General features: G+C 39.3%; 1 protein-coding gene across 7 annotated transcripts in view; it reads left to right on the top strand.

Moving 5' to 3' along the window:
* PTPRK (protein tyrosine phosphatase receptor type K) overlaps positions 1–22,743 on the top strand; it is a 418,972-nt gene that overhangs the window by 176,043 nt on the left and 220,186 nt on the right. For all 7 annotated transcript variants that reach the window (XM_076333573.1, XM_076333568.1, XM_076333572.1 and 4 more), the window contains exons 4-5: positions 14,914–14,995; positions 16,710–16,825. In XM_076333573.1, coding sequence (XP_076189688.1) covers positions 14,914–14,995; positions 16,710–16,825 — 198 coding nt within the window. The remainder of the gene's footprint in view (positions 1–14,913; positions 14,996–16,709; positions 16,826–22,743) is intronic.

The following is a 22,743-nucleotide window of genomic DNA, read 5'->3' as shown; positions in this document are numbered from 1 at the left end:
TGAGTGTTTCTTTTGTGGAGTGGAAGAGCTCACTCAGTGCTGTAAGTCAAGTGCAGGTATAGAAACATGCAATCAATAGCCGTTAATTCAAAGCTGCCAGGAAGCGTGGGGAGGAGAGCCTAGAGTTAGGTGGAAGAGAACTGGGTTTGCTGTAACCAAGGGAGAGGAGAGAGGACTCTTATACTTCCATGTGGATCAGTTGAGCAATTAGAGAAAGCTTGATTTGGACACCTCTTCACAGAAGACTTTTATGCAATCCAGATTACTTGCTCCAAATGCCATGTTGCTGAATATACAAGAGAATATCTGAGAATGTTGATAGCTAAAAATGGCATCCAACAGTCTGACAGTTTATTAGCATTCTTTGGATAAACATGGTGAATGTTTGCTAGGACACAATGCCTTGTTGATTGTGTGTGATCAATACCTTGTCCAAACTCATTGTATGAATAGGCACATGTAAGCACATGCATGCATACATCTGTATAACAATTACTAAATGCAGAAATGTGTTACTATGGTATAATTAGATGCCTTGTTCTCTTCTAGTATACAGATTTTCCAGTAGGAAGCAGTAGAGAATTTATTGCAGAGACAGTGGTGCTGCCTTCAGTATCTATTGTGGTGGAGCAATGTACTCTTGGCTTTTGCCTGGGATTTGTCTGTGGTTGTTAAAGTTGTGTTTTAATGTTGGGAATTTCTTGTGGCCTGTGGTGAGTGTAACAGGTGATCTGCAAACCTTTGTGAACTGAATGTGATGATAATTGCCTGTGACTGCAGAAGCCTGAATCCGGTGAGGAGGGAATCACCAATTCAATCGCAATCCCTAATTTACTCCCACTTAAGATTATCGCCTTTGTCATTTTTTATAAAATATCATGTAAGTGAAAAGCGCCGTGTTGAACATAATGCAGCATGCTGTGATAGAGATATAACTGGATCCACTGGTGGGACAGTGCCCCGGTCCCCCTGTTGGAATGAAGGGCAGCTTAAATACAGGTTTTGACTTTCCTGTAATTGCCAGAGGCACATTCTTTAATAACTTGCAATGGCTTACAATAATGAACAATGAACCTTGAGAGCAGAGATTGTAAAATGTGTTTGTTTTGGGATTGAAGTTTATCGTCAGAAGGTTACTAGTAAAGATGTCCTTCTCTCTTATCTGCTTATTGTAGATAAAAATTGTAATTTTATGAGGTAAAAGGTTAGTATTCATCTATGCAATCTTTTTCTGCCATTTAATAATCCATCTGTTAGAAAATGATTTTATACGAACATTAAAAATATATGTCTCAAATTAAAAGAAGCTATGGTAGAAGGTTTGTTCTGCTAGTTATAAAACCTAAGCTGTTTCAAGAATAGTAATTGCTTGGTGCTTCATAGCTTTTTTTCTGAACAATTTAAAAAAAAGTTGGTGCTTTATCCTGAAAAAGTTCAAAGGATGCGAGTATGAACGGTTCTTGGTTATTTCTGTCTTTCAAGAAACAATATTCATTCTGGTAGTGAGTATTTTTGCCTTCCTTTTTCTGTGGAGAAAAATGATAAATTTATGCGCAGTACCAGAGACCATAAGCATTATTCATTTTGGTAGCCAAAATCGCTGAAATAGCTTACGAGGTACACCTATAGAAGAAACAAAGAATATCTGCTCAGTAGTAATCTTTAACACTTAAAAAATGAAGATGGATTTGTTTTAGAATGGAGAGACCCTTTTCTCTTGAATTTAGAATTCATCATTCCTTTGTTTGACTTTTCATTTTAGTTTGTTTGCTCAAAGGCCAGTCGATGTAGCAGATGTCTTTGCAGATTGATCAATAGAGGGAAGGTAGAAGGGAAAAGGACTAATAAGATTTTAGTAGGTGTATCCAAGTAAGGGTTTTAAGGGGGGACGGAGGAGGTTCTTTGCCCCAAGTCTCTGTCTTGTTGATTTTTATCTGCCTGTGATGTGCCTGACTTGACTTGTCAGTAACTTGTCTTCTCCGCTCTGATCCAGTTTCATTTTTTCAGCTCCTTAATAGCATCTAGCTCTTTCATACTTCTCCCTGCAAAATGAGAATGTAAGGTGAATAGCTACAGCTTTCTGCTCCAAAAAAATGGAAGAAACTACAAAGATTCTGTATTTAGTTCTTTTATTATTAATGATATAATGCCTGAAAGGTCTAAAAATATCCCAGAAAAATGTATCTGGAAAATCCTTTCTGAGTTAATATAACATATTGGCCTTGGCCAGTGGTGGGGTAAACTAGATCTGTATCATTCCTGACTGATGTTTATCTTATTGATTTCACAGACAGATTCCACAGCCATTACTTCCGGTGCTTCGTCGTCTTTACTACCCATTTCTGATGTAGAAGTACTTTGAAAAAGAAATATTTCACTGTCACAATCTCAAATGCAAGTTTCTGCTTTAGCTGGGAAATTAGGAAATTAATCTGACTTGTCTGGTTTCATTAAGCAGGGCATGTGATATTACACATAACCAAGTAATAGTGACAGTTTAAATGGTTTCAACATTACTGGTCTAACGTTTTCAGAAGTAGGAAGATAATTTTCAGAGAGACTTGTTGAAATAGGACCTGAGTATCTGGAGGTCTGGCATATCTGGTATATCTAGGGGCCTTTTCAAGCTGTTTCTCTTTGTAGTCTCGCTAAGTAGTCTCACTGAAGGCAAAAGTGCCAAAACTTGGTCCCAAGTGTATACCCTAGACATGACCTGTATGAGGATGTCAGTTAATGTACTTTGAAAGATTCAGTTAGTGATTCTATTTTTCTGTTTGTGTTTTTTTTTTTGTTTGGTAGTTTTTGGTTTTGGGGGGTTTTTTTTGTTGTTGTTGTGGTTGGTTGGGTTTTTTTACTTTACACAAACACCTTTAAAGAGAAAAAAGCTGTGGATACCATTGTGTATCTATGGAGATGTGTTCTGTTCTCTTTTTTTAAAGGGTTATTAGTTCATGCAGACAGAAGCAAAAGTTGGTTTAAGCTCTTACTTCTTCAGTTTCTCATATTTTCAATGCATCATGCTCTTGAGAACCACCTTGTTCTTTTGCTTTTTCATTCACAAATGTTTGATAGGCTTCACTGTCACTTTGCCAACCATGAGCAATTTACTTCTTTCAGTTATGGTAGGAACAGTCTCAAACCAGTTACTAGGTGTGGCTTGGGATTGTTTTTCTATCCTAACCCTATGTGAGAATTATGCTACTTATGATAAAGTAAAGGTGTTGCCTGTCAAACTGATTTGTGCAAAACTGCTATGGAGCAACGAATTAATGCATGTGGGCATGGTTAACAGAATTTAGCTTGCATTCTGTTGCTTTGCTGTGACAAAAGCCATTTTATGCTTGATTTCTTTGCTGTAATGTGCTTCTAGAGAACTTGCATGTGCTGGCTTCTCCATGCAATTGTTCCACCTGTAAATTATGGTCCTATGATTATCATTCATATATATATATATGGGTTTCTTGGGTCTGTAGTCATTACTGATAAACAAACGGTCATCACAGAAGAGGCAGTAATGACTGCTCTCTTAAACTTCTGGTTCATTAAACTAAAACGCAGAAAAACTTTGAGATGCAAAAAATGAGCAAGAAAGTACCAAAAAGAGATAATTTAGGAGTTACCCTATCAGTCAGGGCCTAGAGCACAAGTCTTACGAGGAGTGGCTGAAGGAACTGGGTTTGTTTAGCCTGGAGAAAAGGAGGCTGAGGGGAGACCTTATCGCTCTCTGCAACTACCTGAAAGGAGGTTGTAGCGAGGTGGGTGTTGGTCTTTTCTCCGAAGTAACAAGTGATAGGACAAGAGGAAATGGCCTCAAGTTTTGCCAGGGGAGGTTTAGATTGGATATTGGGAAAAGTTTCTTCACCGAAAGGGTTGTCAAGCATTGGTACGTGCTGCCCAGGGAAGTCGCCATCCCTGGAGGTATTTAAAAGATGTGAGGACATGGTGCTTAGGGACATGGTTTAGTGGTGGACTTGGCAGTGCTAGGTTAATGGTTGGACTTGTTCTTAAAAGTCTTTCCCAGCCTAAATGATTCTATGCTTCTAATCCATGGCAGCATGATCCTTTAGGCCTGGATTCTCATATGGAAACAAATGAGAATTAACACAAGAGGTTTTGGGTTTAAAAAACGTTCCTTATTATGGCTCTTCACATGTCAGCATTTGGCAACCAAGTCTCTGAGCTCACCCTACAAGCGCAGAGGGTAGGGCAAGATTGTTTGAGGTATATTACGTTGTCCCATGAGAGAGTCTCTCCTTCTCCATGGACTCCAGCTGTTAAGTTTGAGTGGTTATGGATAACACTTGTCGTGGCTAAAAATGGTTGCTGGAGAATCTTCCATAGTTCAAAACTTTTCTTTGTTGATAGATTATATTATGTTTTTACTAGGTTTTAGCGGAAGGGGATAGCAAGCCTTTCTGAGTTAGGTAGTCCAGGTGACTTACACAAATAGTGCTCCCATCATCCCACAAATGATTCATAGGCAGGAATTATCCTAAACAAGCAGGTGTTAGTCAGGGGCTCATGTTCTGGCAAAATACATATAGCAGGTATTAATATTTGTAAAATGCATACATGAAAAATTTCAATTCACACTTTCTAAAGAGAAACGGGTTATGCAATCCAAACTACAGTGAATATCTGGAAGAAATATAGTCAACACTGAACATTAGCTCTTCTATTTAATATCAGTGAAATCAAATTATTTTGGGGGTCAACAGTTTCACAACATCACAGAATGGTCGAGGTTGGAAGGCGTCTCTGAGGGTTATCTGGTCCAACCCCCCTGCTCAAGCAGGGCCACCTAGAGCCAGTTGCCCAGCCGAGTCCAGACAGCTTCTGAATATCTCCAAGGATGGAGAGACTCCACAACCTTCCTGTGCAACCTGTGCCAGCGCTTGGCCACCCTCACAGTAAAAAAGTGTTTCCTGATGTTCAGACTGAACCTCCTGTGTTTCAGTTTGTGTCCATTGCCTCTTGACCTGTCACTGGGCACCACTGAGAAGAGCCTGGCTCTGTTCTCTTTGCACCCTCCCGTTAGGTATTTATACACATTGATGAGATCCCCCCTGAGCCTCCTCTTCTCCAGGCTTACCAGTCCTAGCTCTCTCAGCCTTTCCTCATGTAAGGGGTGTTCCATTCCATTCCCTTCATTATCTTTGTGGCCCTTCACTGGACTCTCTCCGGTACGTCCATGTCTCCCTTGTACTGAGGAGCCCAGAACTGGACCTAGCTCTCCAGGTGTGGCCTCACCAGTGCTGAGTAGAGGAGAAGGATCAACTCCCTCAACCCACTGGCAACACTTTGTCTTATGCAGCCCAGGATAACATTAGTCGTCTTTGCCACAGGGGCACATTGCTGGCTCTTCTTCAACTTGGTGACCACCAGGACACCTGGGTCCTTTTCTGCCAAGCTGCTTTCCAGCTGGGTGGCTCCCAGCATATGCTGGTCCTCAGGCACGTCTTCCTTGCTCTTGGTCTCTGGGTCCTTGGATTTCAGAAGGTCGATCTTACTAGGAAAGACTGAGGTGACAAAGGCAATCAGTACCTCAGTCTTTTCCATGTCCTGTGTCACCAGGGCCCTTGTCCTATTCAGCAGCAGGCCAACATTTTCCCTAGTCTTCCTTTTGCTACTTATATACTTACAGAAGTCCTTCTTGTTGCCCTTGACATTCCTTGTCAGATTCAACTCTGCCAGATTCAGTTCAGCTTAGTGGATGTTGTGCGAGACAAGACTGAGAGCAAGGAAATGTTTTGACGTCATACCTCCTGTGTCTTTAGACATAAGCTGTTTGTACAGATGGCTGTAATTTTCTGTATTTGTCCAGCACCAACATGTTGTGATTAATGCAAAAATACAGAGGATAAAATAAGACTATATACAGAATTTGTGGATAGAACTTTTGCTGTTGCATCTTGAAGTAATCTTGGAGAGAACATGTCAGTAATTTCCTACACAAACTGTGCTAGTTTCAGTATTAGTGTGATGCAATGGTATATAGGTGCTGATGCAATGAATATCTCCACAGTACTGTTTGATGTAACCTGTCCATTGCTTTGAGTGAGTTGCTTTTTCTTTTTTATTGTTTTTTTCCTTGGCAGTATTTGATCTATATTTATTAAATATCTGTTAAACTGTATCTATTAAACTGCCCTTCACTTGTATTAGAACATATTTTGTCCTAACTTTCCTGAGTTAAGACACGTTGGTGTTATTCCACACGGAGTAGGAGATACTGCGCATTTTTGCCTTTTTTTGGTGTTTGCTTCCTTCCTGATGCTAGCAAGTGTCATAATTTAGGACAACTGGGTGTCTTTGGCCACTGAATTCTGCTGTTCTTCAAGCAGGCTGAGTATGAACACATTTGGAAGAAGTGGCAGAAGGTGATAGCTTCAGTTATGTGAGTTTTATTATGGAGAAGCAGAAAAGATAAGGGAGAGGAAAGGAAGCAAGGTACCTGTCAGCACCTTGACTGGTGATTGCTGGAATTAAAAAGTGGTTTTGAACAGCATCTTTGTCTGGAGCAAGCAAATGCATGGATATGGATTTGACTTTCTGCATATGTGCTTCAAATTTTTTCAGTTGCTGTTCTGAAAATAAGCAATTTTAGATAATTCTTCTCTGATATGGACTGGAAAAAGTTGTTCTAGAAAGCAATATGCAGGACGCAACATGAATTTTATTTTTTTAAATTGAAAATGGAAAAGATCCTGTGGTTAGGAAACTGGGAATTTTATTTATTTGTGTTCACGTAGATATTACTTCAAGGGATAATGGTTATGATTACTGAGTGTGTTCAAATGTATCAGTAATTTGGCTGGGAATATATATGGTTTGAGACAGAGCATATTTAAAAAAAAAAATTCCCCACATGGTAGGGAATTCCCAAGGGTCACTGAAAGTCAAAAAGGACTGACTCCTGCTCTAGATTTAGAAAAGTACAGTGGCATCATGCCAGACTTGTACTGCTGCATTTTCTAGTAGCTACCCATGTTCAAAAAGACTGCTTCTGTCCTACTGGAAAGTATTTTCTTAAAGTTTTGGTCTATCACAAAAATAAGTGAAGTATTAAGTATTTCATATTGGTTCTTAGCTTGTCTCTTACTCCTACTGTCCCAGTTTTAGTCTTTAAACATCATGATTTCCAATGCTATCAAGTTTTTTTTTTTTCTCATGGTTAAAAGTCATGCCTTTGCATGCAGTGTTATTATTTATAAATCTCAATCATTTAAGAACTTTCACCATTAAACAAATGTTTTGGTTTATGGAAGATCTTGTGTTTACAGACTACGTAAGGATGTGTTTTCTTCAACTTCTTCAGTCAGTCAAGAGCAGGGTGGGTTTTTGTAAGACTGTAAGTATTCCCAGATGATAAACTACTACTGCTTCAAAGCCAGAGCAGCTGTAACTCTTCTGTGTGTGGTGCTTGATCCAGACATTTTCTAGGCATGAGCCTAGAAACGTTTGGCATAAGCAACTTAAGAGAAGTAAGCACAGATAAGTGGAAGGATGTGAGTTTTTTCCTGGTGTTCCTAACTAACATAGGGGTCTCCAGGATCACTGAGCCTGGGTCTCTAGCTTCCCCTGCATCAGATAACTGTGTCATACAGGCCCTTTCAAGGGTTTATTATGCTTCATCTTAATTATGTGTTTTCCTGCAGCATGTATGTTGCTTGTGGAGGTAAAATACTGTTACTAACTCTCCTCATGTTTAAATTATGTACCTCACCTACAGTTCTTGCTTAATGTAAAGAGACAGTTTTAGGGTTGGGGTTTTTTTTCCTTCTTTTTTTTTTCTTTTTTCTTTTTTTCTGGGGTTGAGTCGTGGAGCTAAATCATTTACAGCTAAGAAATTCTGTGAAGGATTACCCTTTGGGACCCTTGGTAGGAACGTTTTCTGGGTGGTTCCTTAACAGAGAGCATGAACTGAGATGAATCTCGGGAGTATAGACTTCCCCATGTTGAGTGTACCTTAAATATGACTTTGTGGATGGGAGGAGGTGTGTATGTCAAGGTTCTTTGTGGGTGACTCTCAGATGGTCGAAGAATCTGTCAGCTGACCAGCTCTGCTGGTAAGGATACTAGCGAGAAGATAGCCTTAACTCCTTTGGTTTTCAACCTTAGGAGGTGTGTTACTGAGGAAAAAAGAAGTAACAGGGTGTTAGCTGACTTGGCAGAATTGGGACCCCAAAATTTTCACCCAAGTGTTTGATTTCCTGTGCTGGAAATTCTCCTGGGCCCTGTCAGCAGCAAAGGCTGCCTCACAGCATTACTTAAGCATTCAAATGGAAGTAATTATGTTTTCATGATTTCTAAATTAGTTCAGCAAAATATTCTATAACTTTCATAAGGGAAATGCTTTTTATTATGTCAACAAAATTTGTATATGTTAGGTAAAAATTTGTTTAGCTGTCCCTTTCTTTCAGCGAGCTTCCATTAAGTATTTCTTTTGTAACATGGTACTATTTTCATGTTTATATTAATTTTTAGTTTCTTGGTAATTAAAAACTTTGCTTTAGTATTTTAAAGTGCCTTTATCCAATGTTTTTGCAGTGTTAGAACTAGAAGCTTGTCAGTGAATAGGATTCGTTAGTGTTTTATCTTATGTATAACTGGTCTTGCTGTTCATGGCTTTTCATCTGCTGAAAGTTATGTTACTACAAAACAAACTTGCTCCTAACGTGCTGTTTAATCTTAACCAATTCTAGTATAAGTACTAGGTTCAAGTATATCTGGAGTCACCCTACTGTGCTTTTACAAGTATTAAAATGAATCAATGAAGGAGATGTGTATGAAGTAGAAAAAAAATAAATCATGTAAAATGTTTTCTTTTTATATTCTTATGAAAGACTTTAGGGCTTTATATCTGATGAGGTTAATTAATATAACTCCACTGCTTCTTTTGGTTTGAAGTAATTTATTCTTCATTTTTTTTATTCACAAGTTGAATAGAAATGATGTGGAAGGTGCCAAAAATAGATCAAAATGCACATCATCAGGATTATGCATAGTGGAACAGTGAGGAAAGAGCACAAAGTTCCCAGTAATTCTGGAGTCTAGTTGAAGGTTGTTTTTTTTTTTTTTTTTGTTAAACTGCATTTTATCACAGACATGATACCTTCTGTTTGCTTACAGCTCTCTAATATACCTTTCCCGCAAGCATTGGAATTGATTTATTTACAAGTTTGATTTCAGATAATTAAGCTAGTAGAAGCCCTCCTATAGCTGAACAAAAATGTGTTGCAAGTTGAATGCTCTGAGGAAATTACAAGATCTAACTATTTTTTTTTCTATTTCCATCTCAAATTCCCTTTCAGCTCTCTCTTTAATGATGTATATTAGAGCCTAGCAGAAAAAATAGTCAATGAAACACTATATTTCTGTTGTAACTAAACCTTTTAATACTCACTTTTATCTAACTGATGTATGGATGTTTGCTTCATATATATGATGGTCTGACAGGACTGCTGTCGAAACTGTGGGAGATTCTCGCCTTCTTCAGTACCACGAATAGTCAGAACTAGTCAACCAGAGGAAGGATGAGGAATGTCTCAAACTGTACTGAAAATACCCTGCTTGGTGATGGTGGGGTATAGTTTACGAGGAAACAGGTTTTACAAAACCTAGGGAGAATTATGTTCTAAGGGTAGGCTTTGGGCTACGGAGTTGTTCTCCCTCTTTCCTGACTGCATTTTGTACTTAATTGACTGAGTATGTTTTGGGAACGCTTATTTTGATCAGTGCCTCAAATGAGCCAATAATGATGATACCTATATTTTTGGATCCTGACAAGAGTTGAGAATTCGGTGAGGCCAGTCCTTAAGATGTGTATTTTTTATATTCCTGCAAGTGCAGGCTTCATGGCGATTGCAGGATGCAATGTTAGGGCTGTGGAGGAATGTGAAGGTTTGAGTATTTCTTAAGCATTAAACTCCAGCAACTAAATCCCTTTAGGGGTCTTCGCTGTAATAATTACTACCTTTTCCATTGCATTCAAATACTGTTGAGTAATTTGTTCACAAACATTTATTTCTGGAATAGTATTAGGTGAAGTGATTGTCATCATCTGCATTTTAGAGCTGTGATGCAAAAACAAAGTATGTGCTATTTTGCAGTGCCTGACACAAAATTACTAGATTTTTTTCTCTTTTTTTGCTGTATGTTGCATGGTATATGCTTAATTTTCAACCTTGGAGCCATTTAGAGGGGTCAGCAAGCATATAGATAAGGGTCATCTGATTGATACAGGCTAGTTAGGTTTCCAAAAGGCTTTTGACCATGTCCCTCTACAAAAGCTTGTAGTGAAGCTAAGCTGCCATTCTATGAGAAGAAAGATACTTCCATAGATAGATAATTGTTTAAGAGGAAAAAGAGAAGGTAGGAATAAATTGTAAGTATGCCCAGAAGTAGTCACCAAGGCATCCTAGAGAGATTTGTGCCTTTCAACATGTTCATAAGGGACTAGAGTGGGGGCCAGAGAACAGTACGAAGACAAAAATTTGTAGGTGAAAGCTACTTTGGAATAGCAAGGGCAATATGTGATAGTGAGGACCTGTAGAAGGACCATCACAATATCACCAGCTGCGAATGATTCGGCAATAAAATGGCAGGCACATTTTAGTGTAGATAAAGAGATATAAAATAATGCACACTGCATAAAATCCTAATTTCACGCACAAAACGATGGACTCGGAGCTTGCCATTGGCACTCTGCAGCAAGGTTGTGGGGTTCATAAAAATGTCAGCTTAGAGCCCAGTGATGGTCAAAAAAAAGCAAATGAAGTGTTAAGAATGGTTAAGGAAGTTCAGTATAAATTAGATAATGATATTATGCTGTTGTATAACTTATGAGTCACCCATGTCTTGATTACTGTGTGCCAGCTCTGCTCGTTATCCTCAAAGAATATAGCACAGTTAGAAAGAGCTTTAGAGAAGGGTAAGAAGGCTAATCAAAGAAAAGGGAACAGTTTCTATAAGAGATTGACTGAATAATCTGGGACTCTTCAAATTTGAGACAAAATTACTTGGGGACATATAATAGAGGTCTACAAAGCTGTGAATAATAGACCAGGATGATTGGGATCAATTTGTCACTGATTTGGGTCATTAAAGGAAGCCAGGTACAAAACAGACAAATGGAAATGGCTCTTACTGCTGTCAGTAGTAAACCCGTGGATTTTCCCAAATGATACTGTGTTCACTAAAAGCTTGCATCGTTTTAGGGGAAAAATGGACCAATATATGGACAAGAGATGCATTAGGGATGTCTAAATACGTAGAAGCATGTCCAGTTCAGGGAGTGCTGACATTCTATCTTCATTTGCATCTGAATGCAGGCACTTCATAAACAAGGACATGCCACTTTATTTGGAGAAGTAGCTAACTATTTGAGTATCACCTTGGAACAGTGTAGAAAATTCAGGGATCAAATCTAATTCCCTTGAGTAGCATTTGAATTACCTGAGCTATTCAGCATTTCCCATTCTCGTTCATTGTGGTGACGCTGGTACAAACGAGACAGGATAGCTGTCTCCACAGCCCTGCTCTGTGCAAGCCCGATTTATCCCCCCAAAGCAGTCTCTCCTCTCCGTTAAAGGAACTGAGCGCATCTCAGAAGTGCACTAGATGGGTATGCAATTAAATTGTAATAAGTAGAAGGACATTTATAGTTGCACAGGCAACTAATGTTTTCTGGCTAGAGTGATAATCTGAATTATTTTTTAGCTAAAATGAAAGTGTTAAAGCCATTCTTTCTAGGACTGTAAACTGGACAGCAGTGCAGACTAAGTGCAGGATTCACTCCCAAAGCACTGGTGTCTTATTAGGATAAACCTTCTCTGGTGAAAGGAGTAGCTCAACAGTCTGGTTTTTCTCAAGTAGTGTGTGCGTACGTGAGGAAAAGAACTACCTCAGATTCTGGTCTGACTTGTCAGCATTTTAAATTGCTGTTTTCACCTGTATATGCAATTCCCTTTTTCCCTTTCCCATTTTAAATGTGAACAGATGTTATCAAATTAAAGCCTGATGAGAATCTTTTAACTGAGCTGCACCTTTTGCTATATAGTGTCTATAGTTATGAATGTTTCATAGCTGTATTTATACCAACTATGAATGTAAATAAAACTAGTTTAGCACTGTATATATGAAATCTCAGCTCTCTAATATCTGTGTCTTTTTAATCGCTTTATTTATCCTTTACTTACCTCATAAACATTACTCCCTATAACATTTTGTAGGCTTCTTGCATTTCCATATTTCTTCATGTTTTTTAGAATCACAGAATCATTAAGGTTGGAAAAGACCTCTAAGATCATTAAGTCCGACCATCAACCCAACACCACCATGCCCACTAAACCATGTCCCTAAGCGCCTCATCTACACATCTTTTAAATACTTCCAGGGATGGGGACTCAACCACTTCCCTGGGCAGCCTGGTCCAATGTTTAACCACTCTTTCAGTAAAGAAATTTTTCCTCATGTCCATGTTTTGTTGTGTTGTGTTTTTCTTTTTTTTCTTCTCATGGATCTCCATGTCTTAATCTTACACTTTCCTGTGAACTTTTCTTTTTTTGTTAACTTCCTACTCTGGGAGGGTGGGGATTAATTAAATTAATCTGGAAGAGGTAGGGGAAAAAAGAAGTAAATTCATTCCCAGCTCTGTTCCAAGGCAGGTAACTTTCTCCCCTCTGCCCCCAGTGTAGGAAGGTATCAACATACAGAAGAAGGACACACTTAGATGAGGCCAAGCTTCCCTGGGAACTGGATCTAAGTTACTTCCAAATGAATTAGTAACAACCCAACTCAGAGCGAGGTGTATATTTAGTTTGGTTCTTAACACTGATGCTCAAATTTCTTAACTGGACTTTGAGAAATAAACTGCTTTCAGAGTTTGTGTATGTGATAGAACTGTATTGTGTTGTAAAGAAATTGGTCTGTCAGAAGGGCTTTGAATATAATAGTTATTTCTTACTGAGTTGTTTGACTTTTGCACCATACAACCATTTAAAAAAAGAAAAAAAAAAAAGAGGATTAATCCAAATTATTAAAGAACTGAAGATATTAATGTTGATGTTCCTTACTGGGAACAAGTGCCAGCTCTCTGAAGATGCCTGAGGAGCTAGTGGACACTGTCAAATAGTGCTCTGGCCAGAGAGGTTATTGGACAAGGGAGTGAAAGTAGGACCCCCAGACAATAAATTCCTTTCCATCAAGCTGTTGTTGGCCAAGGCAGGAGGAGGAGGCAGAGAATGAAGTGGTTTCTGCAACTTAATTGCATTGGGGTGTAAATAAAATTAAAAGAAAAAAGAAGAGTGGAGAGAAGTGCAGCTAGAACCTCAGCAAGAACTTCCAGAGAAGTTGGAAGAGAGATTGTAGGCTGTCAAAGTATACGTGCGCCACAGGCTTCCTCTTTCTGCAGTCAGAGCACAAGTTGGGGGACCCTGTGAACCACATCATGAACATGCCCATATCCACCTTTCCTTGGAAATTTTCCTTATTTTTCCCCCTTTAAGGTTGTGGAATTAGTTCTGAGTATAAACAGGCTACCTGGGGTCCCTGCCTCCTTTGATGGGAAGGTAAATTGCATGTCATGTCTGGATGGGATGTAAGAGTGAGGAAATGTAGTGAGTGGAGCATAAGCACACAGAAGTGTTCCTGATGCAGTGTTCAGAGCCAGGTTGCGTAAATGCCAGGTTTCTTGCCAAAGAGGGTAGTTTTTGTGAATGAGAGGTCCAGAAGGAGCTCTGGAGGTAGATGGGACCTGTTTGCTCCCAGGACTCCCTTGGTCATTACTTCCTAGCAAGGTGCCATGCGGATCCCCCAGTAAGAAGACCTGAGAAAGGTGCTTGATGGGGACAGCATTCTCCTGCTCACCTGCAGTGTACGTTGAGTTGTTAATCCATTGCCTTTGCTGCTCCCTTACATTGTCCCCAAGAATGAGAGATGTGAACTACTTGAAAAGATGATGTATAGAACAGCTGACTTGCTCTAAGCCTGTCTTGCACAGAAGACCCCAACAGATACTTATTTTGGGCAATCATGACTGCAAGTTTATATCGTGTCACTTGACTCAATCTTTACTGGTGTGGTTTCCTCTTTCATAACTTCCTTTTAGTTTAGACATTCATGCTTCATCCTTTATTTTTTTCCTTCTAATTATTTTCCTTTTACTCTTGCCATATTCTCCTTTTTTTCTTCTTTTCATCCATACAAGGAAGTTGGCATTGTTTTGCTTCATCTGTAGCAAGAGACAGCTCTGTGCTCTGGACCAGACCAAGAGCAATTCTTTGTTGTTACTGCCTCTTTAGGGTGGGACAAGAAGTTGGATGTGAAGACAGTCTCTTCTTTTCCTTCACGCACAGCAATTTTCCCATTGCCTTGCAAGAATGAAGAATGAAGTTAACGACTACTACATAAATCTCATGCTACAGATGTTCTTTTCATTGCCACTGGGGAGTGCTGCACTATTTCTGTGCTGCTGCATGTTTTCCTGTGCGATTACGGTGCAGAAGGTTACAGGAGACTGTGGACTATACTGTGACCCCCGACAAGAATATAAATTTTGTTAAAATTGGTTGATCAGTTGTGTGCTTTGATGTTGGACCTGTCTGAAAGTAATGGAATTTTTTCAGAATTGAGTCATGTTTATACATTTAGCGGAGTGAAAGCAGTATGCTGTTAATTGAGGTAATAAACATGCTTTTCTGGTGTGCCATAAGCAGCAAATCCAAGGCAAGTCATGTATATGAAAGGTATGGAACGGCAATACATTGAGTAATAAATATTCCATTCAGTCGTCAAACCTTGTAGGAACTTCAACTAAATGAAAAAGGCAATGTGTCTTATATCTACACACTTGCCACTGTGGGAATTCTGTAGAAATGAGTGTTGAAAACATTTTTTCTTTCATTTTGACAGGTAATATTTGAAGCTGAAGTCTCAGATGGGAGAAATGGCTACATTGCCATTGATGACATCCAGGTTCTGAGTTACCCTTGTGGTAAGTAATGATTAAGAGCTGCATTTTTCTCTGTCTTTTCAGGACATATTTGATATTGCTGTAGACTGCTGAGTTTTCATCACTTGATCACTGATGTTCTTTGTTCTTTCAGTAGTATGTTTGTTGCAGCTTCCAGGGGAAAATGTAGTGTTGCAATAGTGATTTACCTGGGTAAAATCTTTGTCTGCCAGAAGTAAAGTATACAGGAATACAAAAGCAGAAATTCTTCAACGTCTTTTTAGTTATACCACAGTTGGTGTGCATAATCAAAATGGGTTTTAATGTTAATGTTTATACTCACTGATTAAAGAAAACTGAATTGGCACATGCATGTAGGAGGTTTATCAGATTTCATGCCCTTGTTCTTTTTCGTCCCGTCCCCCCCCCAAACGGATGCAACAGATTAAAAAAAAAAAGAAGGCTTCTGGCTCTTGAAGTACTGAAGGATTGGGTTTTGTTATTTTCTTTTTGTGGCCAGACTTCAGGCATTTATGTTTGCCTTTCCCTGCTTAATCCTGGGGAAGAATTACACACACACGCAAATACAAGTTGCGATAATGAGAGTATCGTACAAATAAAAAGTTGTGAGGAAGAAATTATTACTGTGCAGTTCTGTTCAGCTCTTCTGATCTTCCCCTAGGCATCCCCTTTCTAAAATGTGATTTCATTGTAATGTACCTTATGGCTGAGAATTTAATTGCTTTCTGAAATGATCAAGATATAACTACCCCCTCCCCCAAATTTGCAAAACGATGCCAAATAATAAAGTTGCAATGGCAACCTCACATTTTGTCATCTTCTACCCCAAACCTGTTAAGACCATAGCTCTTAGGGGCTACCAAGGTTACAGGGTATTTGAGTTACCTCTTTGTATTTCAGCCAGCCCAGCCATCTGATGTCTGTACTCCGCAAAGCTCTGCTCGGATTCAGTATCTGGCTTTCATTTTTTTTTCTTCTGGTGTTTTGTTTTCCTTTGTGTTTTTTTTAAGTGCCAAAACTAAAGGCACTTGGGTACAGTCATGATGGCAGATTATCAGCATGATACAGTATTCAGATAAGCTCTTTTTCGTTAGTGATGTTTAAACCTTTTTCCAATTTGCTGTTTTTTCCTGTGTGTTGGTGGGTTTTTTGGTAAGCACAAAGAAATAACAGTTCAGCTACTGTTTTCGTTAGTAGTTCTTGAGAAAAAGATGGGCGGGAGCTGTGCAACACACTCATTCCTCAAATGTCTCTGTCGGCTTTCTTACATCTAATAAATCCTTCAGGTGGTTGTGCCACTGAGCTTTCCTAGGGGCTTTGTCAGTGTGGGAAATAGATTTGTCGGCTCCTGAAATACCACATTCAATGGCACAAATTATTTCATTTAGTAAAACAACAGAGCTCTGAGTTACATTGCAAATAATCTGAATAGTATCTCTCTATTTGCTTGAGCAGTATCCTGCTAATTGGGTTTTTCTCAGTATGATGGGTTCCATACAATTGAAAGTCTTTGGGATAATTTTTGTAAAGTGCTGCTGACATGTTGGCAGGGGAGAAGGGAAAGGACTGACAGCACTCCTTCTTGAACAGAGGTGAAACAAATCATTCTCTCTCTTCTGTTTCTGGTTTTTAGCCAAAGGTTGTTACAATATTCATCTTCAGGGAGACAATAATGTTGCTGGCACCTTTTTTAGCAATAAGCGTTATTTGTAATTTTTCTTTTCCCCCTCTGCAGATAAATCTCCACATTTCTTGAGGCTGGGGGATGTAGAGGTCAATGCAGGGCAGAATGCTACATTTCAATGCATTGCTACGGGGAGAGATGCAGTGAATAACAAGTTATGGCTCCAGGTAAGGCCAACTCATGCAAGTCTGTTTGATTAGAGGACAAGCTGCTTTCTGGAGGTGAAATATTTAAATTCCTAAGCCTTTTTTTCTTCTGCATGTAAAAAATTCAGTTTAAATACAATTTTATCTTTGTTAAATGGAGAAACTTGTAATCAGTTTTGTAATATTAAACAGCTTGGATTAGAAATTAGAACAACCGGTGTGGACAGTGGAGGAGGGTTGGTCTTTAAGGCGTTGTTGGCCTTCTCCTTGTAAATCAGCTCCTCTATCAAATTTTTTTTATCATTAAATGCAGATAATTGGCATTTGGGATCTAGTAAAACACAGATGTAACACAGCTGTCATACATTTTGAGGATCATTTTATCATATAAATTACAACTAATTCTTTGTCCAAGCAGGTGGCTGGAGGGATGTGGCTGTACTTCTGTGTGCACATTGGTTTTACTCAGCAGTGTATTTAATGGGACAACATAAAAGGACTGTTGCATGTCCTTTTCCTCTGTCTCCATAATAGGAGGGACTTGAACTTTTATCTGTGTGTAATTGTGAGTGGTATGTATGTTAGAATCTAAGAGATGACTGAAACAAGGAAATAACCCTTCTCACTAAAAAACAAGAAAAAAGAAGAAACGAACACCACAATCCCCCCAAAACAACCGTTTTGCTTTGTGGTGTGGGGATGGGGTTACTTACAGTTAAGACCACTAGTTAAGAAGAAGGATGGCAAAGTTTTACAGTTGCTTCTTAAAAAATTAAATTTTGCCACTTGATAAGGATTAAAAAATCACTTCAGTTGTATGTGTACCTTTATGTGTATGCTTTAGTTTATACATAAACTTTAAGCACCAACACTCCTTTAGAATGGTTTCTAAATATGCCCTTTAAAACTTTATTTTTTTAAAATGTGTATTTCTGTATACTTTCAGAACTGTAAAGTATATACTTTTTGGGAAACATTGTACTTAGAAATGAACTATAATCAAAACTTTAAAATATCTATTTTTTGGCAAGTGTTGTACTTTGAAATGAACTATAATCAGTTACTTCAATCTGTTTGATTTTTCTTTTAATAGAGAATGGAGCTGACAAACCTTGAGTAACAGTTCCGTACAGGCATGTGATAAACTTATAATTTTAAAGATTTTTTTAATAGATAGAATGCGATTAGAAAAAATCCGATATGCAAAATGTATTACTGGACAAATATGCTGCAACATTAAAAAAGGAACACAAATCTAGCAGTAACTGCATTGCTTTTAGTGAAAAGGTATCACAGCGGTAGGAATGATTTGTACTCCATGTCTTTGAATAGTAACTTGTTTAAATTGAGCAAATGTAATGCATTCATTGAGGAGGAGGAGTTTGATTTGAGTGTGCAAATAGGGCACACAAAACACACAAAATGAAATTGAGCTGGGTTTTGCTATATCAAAGGCAGAACTATATCAATAGGAGCATACCAGCAAATCCGTGAAGCACCACCTTCAGTTGATCATGGGTCAGAAAGGCCCGATGGAGACAGCCGGCTGGAAATCTTCCCTATCGCTCACTCCTCGGAGTCAGATAACTCTGATAGATTATCCTTTCTAACTTTCACTCCCCTGAGAAGCCCGGTTAGCAGCCAGAACAACTCAGAAAACATATGTTTTGTTCCTCCATATATTTCATGGGTGGTTTGGTTTGGTTTGGTTTTTTTGTGTGTGGGGATCACAGATGTGGTAATTTCTCACAGCGTGGAAGATAAGGTACCTTTGAGTTTATAACTAGGCTTGCTTGTGCTTATGAAGTGCCTTGATATTCTTGAAGATACCTTGCTACTAAAATTATATACTTGAACTTCTGTCCCCTTCTTGTTTTCCCTTAAACAGCACCAAATTTTCACGAATTTAAAGGTGACCCATTTTTTTCTTCCTCCCTCATCATTCCACCTCTCCATCCTACTTGCCCAACGTAAGCGTGAATCAGCAACTTTCCCCTCTGAATTCTCTTCCTTAGCTAACACAGCAAGCTACTGCTGTTGTGCACAGCTAATAGTGAATTTACTCCTTTTCCTTAAAACCCGGGGTGGATATGTGTGGGCCTTGTGAGGCTCCGGAGTGTGACTTGGAAAAGGTTCACTTTAACCTTTGACCAAACTGGAGATTCATAAAGCCCGAATACCCAGAAAGGAAGAACCGGCAGATCAAATCAAATGCCTAAGTAATTGTTTTTGAGAGCCCTAAGCTGAAACATTCCAGGTATGTATTTTTCTCATAAAAAGAAAGGCCATTGGAAAAAAAAAAAAGTGCAAAAATGAAAAATGAAGGGGGGGTGGGGAAGAAGACACTTTCCAAGTACACTGTGTTAGATAAAATAAATAGCTTTTGGTTATGTCCTTATTGAAAGAGAAAAGATATTTCCTTGGAAAAAAAAAGGAAAAAGCAGCAAACAATTTGCTATTAAAACACATTCTTTGATAAGGAAAGATCTGAGGTGCAATCTGGGACACTAGGGCTTTTTGTATCTGAAATGATCTAAGATCTCATTTGCTTGCATTGAAGTAATAGAGATGTGCAGGCAAAGATTTCATTACAGACTCTACCAGTGCTCTCTGGCTGTCCCAGCCCTCTGTTTCGGAGAGGGGCTACAGTAAATTCAGCAGCAGGAGGAAAGAAAACTAGCGGCCACCCTGCTCTGTGTTCAGAGTCGTGCAGTCCCATGGCTGCTTCAGCCAGGCTCGGTCTGAGCTGCTGCAATCTCGGCTTCGCCCTCCTCATCCCTCTCTGCACTGACACTGGAGCTTTTGAAGCTTGCCAGTCAGTCAGTTCAGGAAAGTGATCTGGCTGAAAAAGATTTTGGCCCAAATTGGGTTTTTGTTGTTGTTGTTGGGGGTGGGGAGGACTGTTTGTTTTGGTTTGGGGTTTTTTGGGGGTTTTTTTTGGGTTTTTTTTTAATTTTTTAGCTTGATTCATGTCTGAATTACCTATATAAATAGTGCCAGCAGGTGGAAAAAGATAGGGATGTTTGGTTAGAAGCAGGGAAGAGGGAAAGATTATAACAACCTGAAGTGAAGTAAAAGTGGATCTCAGTAGCATGTCTCATTGTAGTGTCCTATGTAAACTTTAATTTTTTTTTTTTTTTTTAGTTATTGGGAGAAAGCCCTGATCATATACTAGACGATCTATGTGCATGCACATTTCCATGCTTATGTTTTTCTCAGTGTATATATAATTAAGTGCACATACCTTTGTGTGTCTGAAAATAAAAATGGATAAAAATAGGCACAGCATTTCAATACACTGTTTCCTGTGTGTTTACTGCTGTAATGACAGTCTTTTCATCAACTCCCATTTTCTATAAATGTACGTCTGTAAGCATTTCAGACAAATAGGAATTAACATTGAATTGAACTTCCCCTGACTTTCATGGCTGCAGATTCTGCTCTTGTTTGTTTGGTTTTAGATTGTATCTGGTCTCTTTTCCCCTTTCATACCCCTTCCCTCCCACCCCTGTGTTTTGCAGCCCCACTGGACCAAGGTCTGGGACAGTCAGAGCTCTGGCACTGAAAGATAAGCAGTGAAGATAATAGAAGTCTTTAAAAGTTGCAGCTGCATTAATACGAAACAAATATTTGCACAGATAAAGAGGTTTAACTGGTTGAACAAGATGATCTGAAACACACCTTTTGTGACGGTGTGAATAATAGGTGTGGGAGTGGGACAGAAACGCAGCTCAAATTTTTTTGTTCTTCACCTTTTGAAGCTAATCTGCTATCAGATTTATTACAGTTGTGAGCTGAAGGATTCTCTTTATGACCTGCAATTATTAGCAAATTCTGAAAGAGTTTCAAAGTCTTTAGTTTTTGTTTAAAGTGAACATTGATGTTGTTTCTGAAATACATTTCAGTCTTGGTATGTATTATCTTTTTTGCCTGTCATCCCCTTCTGAATGTAATGCTGTAGGGTTTTTTCTCAGTATTTTAAAAATCCTCTTAAAATTTCCACTGTAATGTGTCACACACCAGCAGCTGTAGTGTGGTGCCACTGTACACACTGAGGCAGTTGGACTGTGTGATAGGAGTCCCAAACCCAAGGCGGTAACCTCGCTTTTCCACCTGTTATGCTTTGGTATGCTCTGTCTTACAAGCTTCAGGAGTTAGCAGAAGTTCTTGCTGAAAAATCCTTTCCTGTAGGAGGTGAACGTGTGTGTGTGTTTAATCTTAAAAGATTGAATGTAGCATGAATGTAGCATGCATAGACATCATAACTGATCAGTTGTTGCCCACTTCTGCCGATTTTCTTTTTTTCTAAAGCCTATGAATTGTTTTTCTTTGAAAAGACACTTAAAGAATAAGGATTCTTTCGTTTATTAACGTTTGATGCATTTTGCTGCTTTGTTCACATTGATTTGCTGAATTAGTACATATAGGGCCACCTTTTTATTCTGTTTTTCCCCGCCCCCGTGAAATGCCATGCATTCCAGTGGAGTTATGTCAATAAATAACCTTGCAAACAAGAGTCACTTCTGCATGTTAATCCTGTGCTTGGGAGGGATACGTGTTAAGTATTAAATATTTGAAAGAATAGCGCACACAGGGCGCTACATGAAAATGCAGGGGTGGGGTGGGGTGTGATGGGGGGGCTGTTCGCCCATTGGATTTGGGAGATTTCTGTGTGGAGAAAGCTCCCAACGTTTTAAGCTGCTTTTCTTTACTAAGACAGTGGAGAAATAGAATCGGCTGAATAGAATAAATAACATTTGGGTACACAAAGACTCTGGAAAGCAGTGTACGTATTGTCCAGCATTTGTTCTGTGGATCTAATTGGGATATCAGAGCAATAGGGTTTTTTGCATAATCGGGCTGCGTTTAACGGCTTCCTGAGCTGGGAACAATTGTGGCTCCCAGAAGCCCAATACGGTTTTCAGTGTCTTATCGATGTCCGGTTTAACTGGACACTCGCACGGTGTGTAGAATAGAGCTTTTTGCTAGAACATCTGTTAAACCATATGTCTTGGCACCTGGTTCAGATGGTGATAACTGCGGGACTAATGAGTCCATCCATCATTGCTGAGCTTTGCGTTAACATAGCATTGGATTAGGGAAAGCGGCTTGTTCTGGCTTTGCAGTCGGATGTGTTTTGCCACGGTCTGCGGTGATACCATTTGCTTTGGCGAATCTGAAATTCAAAGGGGGTACTGCATGCGTTTAGAAGTTTAATACGTGCCTGGTAATCCTGTGCAGATTGCCATCAGAGCGGTGGCGAGCGGGCCAATCTGTCAGCAATAGCTGTGGGTGCTGGCTAACCGCCGCTCCGTTTGGGCTGCCAAGGCTGGCAAGGCAGCCCCTCTCTCGCCCGTGGAGAGGCTTATCAGCGTTAATGCGGTCTGATGCAGCCCCTCTCTCTGCCAGAGGAAAATGTCGTTCCTTGTGGAATAACAGATAATTAAAGCAATTGCCTGAGAGTAATAATTGAAAAAGTGAAATTAAAAAGCATTATGGAAAACAAAATGCAAATTGCTGTAAAAACAATGGAGTCGGGCTGACCTCCCAGCGGTACCAACTGTTACCAGAGGATGAACGAGTGTCTGCATGGTTGTCTGTTTGGGCTCGAACAACTGGCCGTATCCTGCTCCCTTTCTTAGGAAACTGCCGTAACCCTTAATGCCCTGCTTACCGGCATCTTGGGTTTTGGTGCTGGTTGCCACAGAATGTGATTTGATATTTAGCATTCGTTTTTCTTGCTAGATACTGCGTATGTGTGCTCTTTAACGAGTCTTTGGACTGGGCACATACAGATGGTGTCCTGTGATGATGCATTTGGGCACATCATTGTGCAGGACCAATATTGTATTTCAGGAATTTAGACTGGAGAATGTATGTGAGAACCCGTGCCTCTAGCAGGGGGCTGAGGCACACAGCGTTGACTGTTTTGTTTTGTT

This window comes from Aptenodytes patagonicus, chromosome 3 (assembly GCF_965638725.1).
Source record: "Aptenodytes patagonicus chromosome 3, bAptPat1.pri.cur, whole genome shotgun sequence".
In the NCBI taxonomy this organism is placed as follows: Eukaryota; Metazoa; Chordata; class Aves; order Sphenisciformes; family Spheniscidae; genus Aptenodytes; species Aptenodytes patagonicus.
The sequence above is the reverse complement of the archived record's forward strand: the minus strand, read 5'-3'. Positions and strand labels throughout refer to the sequence as shown.